Source organism: Folsomia candida, unplaced genomic scaffold (genome assembly GCF_002217175.1).
Source record: "Folsomia candida strain VU population unplaced genomic scaffold, ASM221717v1 Fcan01_Sc030, whole genome shotgun sequence".
Classification (NCBI taxonomy): Eukaryota; Metazoa; Arthropoda; class Collembola; order Entomobryomorpha; family Isotomidae; genus Folsomia; species Folsomia candida.
The window spans coordinates 1,398,453-1,404,452 of record NW_019091222.1 but is presented as its reverse complement, the minus strand read 5'-3'; the positions used below and the strand labels follow the sequence as shown (position 1 = coordinate 1,404,452).

Below are 6,000 nucleotides of genomic sequence, written 5' to 3'. Positions count from 1 at the left end.
ACATAGATAAACGGGCAAAATTGAGGTTGCCGGTGGGCCTGATTCTTGAAACGGTCATCCGGCAGCCTTGTCAACGGGGTCACGTGGGGTATAAATTAGTAAAGACGAACACAACGTTATGGAGCGTTTCGATCTTGGACGTGGCAATAACGATGCCGACACTTATTTAAGCATGTAAGACATTGTCATAATTTTGACATGCATACCAAACTCCATCATGCTTTGTCCCGTACGTTTATAGATCAGTTTATTGATTCATGCACCACTTTGAACATATTTTGATGAAAGGATCTGTCAACAAGGTGTCCAGGGATTTATTATCTTTTGTAGACAAGCCGGATATCTGTAAAGTGCTGCTGCCTTTGATTCTCTCTTCCGCCCTGACACTTTTGTGTCTTACCGAACAAACCCAACAAGGATGGGAAAAATACAGTATTTCGAAATACAAATGTATTTTAAATATAAAATACGTATTTTGTATTTAATACAACAATTTTCAAAAGCATTTTAAAATACAAATGTATTTTGAACGATCTTATGTATTTTCATTTTGTATATTGTATTTTAAGGCTTGGTCAAAGTATTTTGGGGTCAAAATACAAAATACTTTTCTAAAATACTTTTAATTTTTTCACTTCTGGAATTGAAAATAATAGAAAATTGATTGTTTTTTACTTGAGTTTATTTAATTGCTGAATTTCCGTTTTGCATGGAATATTTCGGCTCTAATAAAGTACTTCTGCAAATTCCTCGTAAAAATAAAAACATTAAAACAAAATATATTGCGGGCCATAAGCCTGGGTAATGCTCACCAATTGCAGAGAAATCAAGAAAGTAAATTTTCTAATTTTATAAATAGTAAACGTTTGAGATGCTCACTTTACTTCAAACGTAAAAGGTTAAGTAAATAAATTTTCAATATTTTGTTATTACACTCCTGTGTTGTATCAACATGTTTAATTAATGAAGTACGAAAATTGATTTTAAAATTGAAAATGTATTTCAAAAAGTATTTTGAAAAGTATTTTTTATTTTTAGAAGTATTTTGTATTTTGTATTTAATAAAACAATTTTCAAAAATATTTGAAAGTACAAATGTATTTTGCCATGTCAAATGTATTTTCATACTGTATTTGGTATTTCCAACGGGTCTATTTTGCCCATCCCTGAAAGCCAAATAAGTCGACTCGATCCGTTGTAGATATGACGTATTCGTCATTGTTAAATTTACCATTTAAGGACATATATGAAAAGGTGGCAGTGGTAAAATAAATTCTTTTCAGATTTACTTGCCAATTCAAGCTAGAAAGTTGTGCGCCTTAGTCGTTCAAAAAAATGGTAAAGTTAATTTATGTGTTTGAAGTTTTTTTAATTTATAGATTTTCGCTGTTCCAGGCTAACAGTAGTCAGAATCTAAGCGACGAACAAATAGCAGAATTTAAGGAATCATTTGGAATTTTTGACAAAAACGGGGATGGAACAATCAGCACTAAAGAGCTTGGGATGGTGATGCGTTCGATGGGAAAGTTTCCAAGTGCCGCAGAGTTGGAGCAGATGATAAACGAGGTTGATGGAGATGGTGGGTGTCCAAACAATCTTAGAAATTACCAGGGTTGCAAGTGTTTTAAACCACTTTTCGCCAGATAGTGGGAAAAATGGGAAAACGACACTTTTTCACACCCACCAAAACTGGTGGGAAAACGTGGGCAAAACGTAGTTCTTATGCAGGTTACACTAGATTGCGCCCCTGCAAAACCGCTAGGTGGCATTTATTGCAATTGCCAAGTGGGTAAAAGTAACTGGATAAAACCACTTTTCTCCACTATCTTGGGAAAAAGTGTTTTGGATGGGAAATATGCAACACTGGTTTAAGTTTTGAAATTTAAAGAGCTTATAGTTTAATTAATGTAGTTATGATTTTTGAGCATATTGAATAACGCGGTGAGATGGTAACAGAATAAATTATTTGTCTTTCTAACAACAGGAAGCGGGACGATCGATTTTCAAGAGTTTCTTTCCATGATGAAACACAACCAAGGTAGTCGAGACGAGAAAATGGAGGTGCACGAGTCCTTCAGGGCCATTGATAAGAACGGCGATGGGTTCATCACGGTGGGTGAGTTGAGACAAGTGATGGCCAACATTGGGGAGAATGCGAGTTATGAGGAAATTCAGGAGATGGTTAAAGTTGCGGATCTGGATGGTAATGGGAAAGTTAATTTTGATGGTGAGCCATTTATGTGTGAAGGATATATAAATTGTTAGTATGATAAATTAATTAATTTTTGTTCCCGTTTGCTTCCAGAATATTTTGCAGTCCTCGGTTCAAAATGAAGTTTCTAGAAGCAGAACATATATTTCGAGGAAATTAATTAAAAGAGAAATGAATAAAGAAAAACAATTTAAGAGTTAGGACAGATTCAGATAATAGTGCAATTAGAAATAAATTTGAGTGATTTCCTTCGAGTAGCTTCAAACCGTTTGGTAACACCTAAAATGTAGGATTTAAATTAGCGACGATATAATTTTTTTTATGGTCGGGGGTCACGAGTAGACATGAAAAGTGAAGAAATTTTGGCCCCACCCCCTGCCACACCCCCTCAGCTGAGCAAAACGTGTAAATCAGTTTTGAGTTTTTGTAATTTTTAGTGTTTGTGCAAATGGGCTGAAATTTGGCATGGAGGTAGACAAAACAATGCTGCTCATTGGAAATCTTTTGATTTTTGAAATTTTGAAAACTTTTGGAAATATCCAAAATTTCCGAAAAAGCGAAAATTTTGCTTTTGAAGGCAAATTTCCAAGAAATTAGTGGTTTATCGATTCTAATGTACTCAGCAGACTTCTGTGGTTCAAATAAATGAAAAAACACAGTTTTAATTTTTTTCGTTTTTCTGCCAGTAAATAAAAAAGGTTAACGATCTACTGCTCATGGGATGAAACAATTAATTAGAACAATTAATAGTGAATTAAACAATCAATAAATTATCCGTTTGTGGTGTTTCGACACAATTAGTTGTCATTGTGACTTTTTTAGCCCGACACAAGGGCTTATATTGTCCATCTGTCTGTATATCTGTGTTGCGGTAATTCTCGAACGCATTGACCGATTTTTACCGAACGTGGTGGAAATATGCATATTCGGGGGTGTGACGTGCTGTATAGTTTTTGACTCGAACAAAAAAGGTTTGGACCGGTGGGGGTCATATTAGTGGTTATATTTTTAAAACCTAAGGGAGGACCCTTTGTTTTTTTAGTTAAATTCGACATGATGGTGCCAATGGAGGTATAAACACGGAATTTTAAATTAAAATCGAAAATTCTTCAAATGATGGGACCCTTTTGGGTGTCCCACACCGATTTTTAAATTTTGTTATAGAAAGTTAAAATTTGGCACACCGGTCTATGATCGCTCCTAATTTTAGAATACAAATTCTAGAAACTTTCACCCGGCTAGAGGGCGACCCCCACCGATTTATAAATGTTGTCCTAGAAGTCTAAAATTTGGCAAAGAGGTTTCTATTTGGTTCTAATGACAAAATGTGATGTTAAATGTGAATAAAATGAAATGAAAGGGACCACTTGTGATGACCCATATTGATTTAAATATTGTTCTGGTAGGCTGATCCACAGTCGAGTAAATATAAATTTATTTCAATGAATTACCAGTTTATTCGTCTAAATTACTCACTACGGTAATTAGCATGAACTAAATTAATTATTTCGGATCAAATAATTAAATAATTAAAAATTGGGTGGTAGATTTCTTTGTTTAATATTTGTATTATTTGAAATAATACTGTAAGTTGAGTTGTTAGTAGGACAAGGTCAATATATATTTTTGTTCATTCTCTGCCAGAGAATCTCTGTAAATGCTTAATTATAGGAAATATGATGTTTTAAATATCTGTATGCAGAAAATCCTAATACAGGATTATTTAAATTGGCCGCCATTGTGGCACACATTTTGCCCACCCAGTATATCCAGGGGGTTATCTTTCTACTTACTTATTTATTCGTTCATGTCTCGTATCTAAGCATTTACTCTAATTTTCTAAACAGTTTAGGCTAAATCTATTTAGTTCAAATACCACCGTTATTTAATTTTTGTTAAAAATTGTTTTAAAGCAATCGTTTAAATCTTACATAACCGAACACTTCCATTTTGGCAAGGTTGTTGCAAAATTTAAAGAACAATAACTTTCAAAAGAGAACAATCGTTCAATTGTTTATCTCAAATTTATTTAAGCAATGTGCTCCACGGTCAACTGTTCCACTTTCAATTTCATTCAACTCTCCTCTCTCCTGTCCAATTTTCAGCTGCTTAGCCATGAAGTTCATCGTCTTAGCCATTTTGGTCGTAATTGCTGTGGGGGTGACGAAATCTGGTAAATTAAATAAAGTGCAATTTTAACAAAGCTGTTTAAACTAATATCCTTGAAAATTTTGGGCAGAATTTTCCGCCGAATTTTCCGGGGAAGCCTCTGTAGCCTTGGACCATGGTGCGGAACAAGTACGGGAAAAAAGAGCCCCCCATCGATTTTCCCCGTATGAAGGAAGATACAGTGGAGGATACGTTGGGCGTGGCTGGTACGATATCGACTACGTTAGGATGGGATGATGACGTCAATAGCTCCTCTCTCAACAAAAATCGTTGAAAACTAGAAAAAATAGAGAAAGTGCACCTCCTCCAGCTCCTTTCCAGCAGGGGGGGTACCCAAAATCGCGGGCACATTCCCTCGTTGCGTGGTGAAGGAGATCCGCTGGCGCAGAAAGTTAAGGGGGTTGGGGGTGGGCCTGTCCTGACGTTGATTCTCTCAACAATCTGCTGTATGAGTGCCAGCCCCTTCTCGCCAAAAACTCCCGTGGTTTCCATAGCAACGTGAACAAAAAAGAGCGGGAGCTTAAGAAGAGAACACGTCACTTTGTTCTCCTCCATTTTAAATATTTTTGTTTCTTGAAAAGCTGACGGCCAGGGTCACCCCCATTTTAAAAATTTTTCCCCCACTTAGTCTCTGTAGACCCCCAGGGTAGTGCAAGTGTTTTAGTGGGGGGAAATACGCCGGTAGTGATTTATACGGCATTTTTCCACCCCCTATCTTCTCAGTGTGGAGCAAGTCGCCCCAACTCCCCTTAGCAACGGTTGTCAAGGACCTCCTTTTACGGGATTTCGCCCTTCGTGCCCACGGGAGGGATTACCCACGACTCTGATCGTGTAGGGGAGCGGTCCCTGCGTCCCCAGACGCGGCGCGGAGGTCTGAGTGACCGTTTGTCTGTGGGGCTGGCCGTTCTAGAGCATTTTAAATGCCTAAATCAGGCGAGAAATCCCAATTCTTTTTTCTATAATTGGTGGAGAGTTAAAAAGGAACCAACTAATTTTCCCTTTTACCTTGGGTGGGACCACTTGGCCTCTCTTCGCGCCCAAGGCCCCCACAGACCATGTCCTCTCAACAAAATTTAGGGGATCCTCCCGACCCCGACCGTTCTTCACATCCACCGCGGGATGACTCCACGCCCGCGCCACGCCCCCGCGGTCGGCCACGTAAATCAATAGTGGGGGTCGTACGTTAGGCTCCAGGATTGGGCGATGAGGAGCCCCCTTCGAGTGATGGGGCGTCGCCGGCCCCCATTTCTGTCGCCGACCCCCCCCATTTCTGACACGTCACTCAGTGTCCCCCGTTCAAGTCGCTCTGTGTCCCCTGTCTCTCCCGGTGTTTCCAAGGAAGATACCCTCGCCTCCGCTCGCGAGTGGGTGCGCAACTCCCTTGTCGCTATTGACCCCGACACCCGCCCCCAAGTCCAAATCAAGAAGGCGGAAGTGTTCGCCCGATACTCGGTGTTTATCTCCCAGGGCGTGGAGGATGGTGTGGCTGAAGCCACCCTTGGCAAGTATATAAAAGAAATATTCCCCAACGCGGCCACTCGTCGGACTGGAGCAAGGGGTAGTTCCCAATACTGTTATGAGGGCATCCAGTGGGCGGATGCGCCTCCTCCTTCACCTCA

At 39.2% G+C, this 6,000-nt stretch overlaps 1 protein-coding gene across 1 annotated transcript; it reads left to right on the top strand.

Annotated features, from left to right (window-relative positions):
* The first annotated feature begins 1,267 nt into the window (after positions 1 to 1,267).
* LOC118439071 (calmodulin-A-like) lies at positions 1,268 to 2,911 on the top strand. Its single transcript, XM_035860096.1, has 4 exons — positions 1,268 to 1,338; positions 1,396 to 1,579; positions 1,985 to 2,227; positions 2,306 to 2,911. The coding sequence occupies exons 1-4, from the start codon at positions 1,336 to 1,338 to the stop codon at positions 2,332 to 2,334; spliced, it is 459 nt and encodes a 152-aa protein (XP_035715989.1). The 5' UTR covers positions 1,268 to 1,335; the 3' UTR covers positions 2,335 to 2,911.
* The last annotated feature ends 3,089 nt before the right edge of the window (positions 2,912 to 6,000 follow it).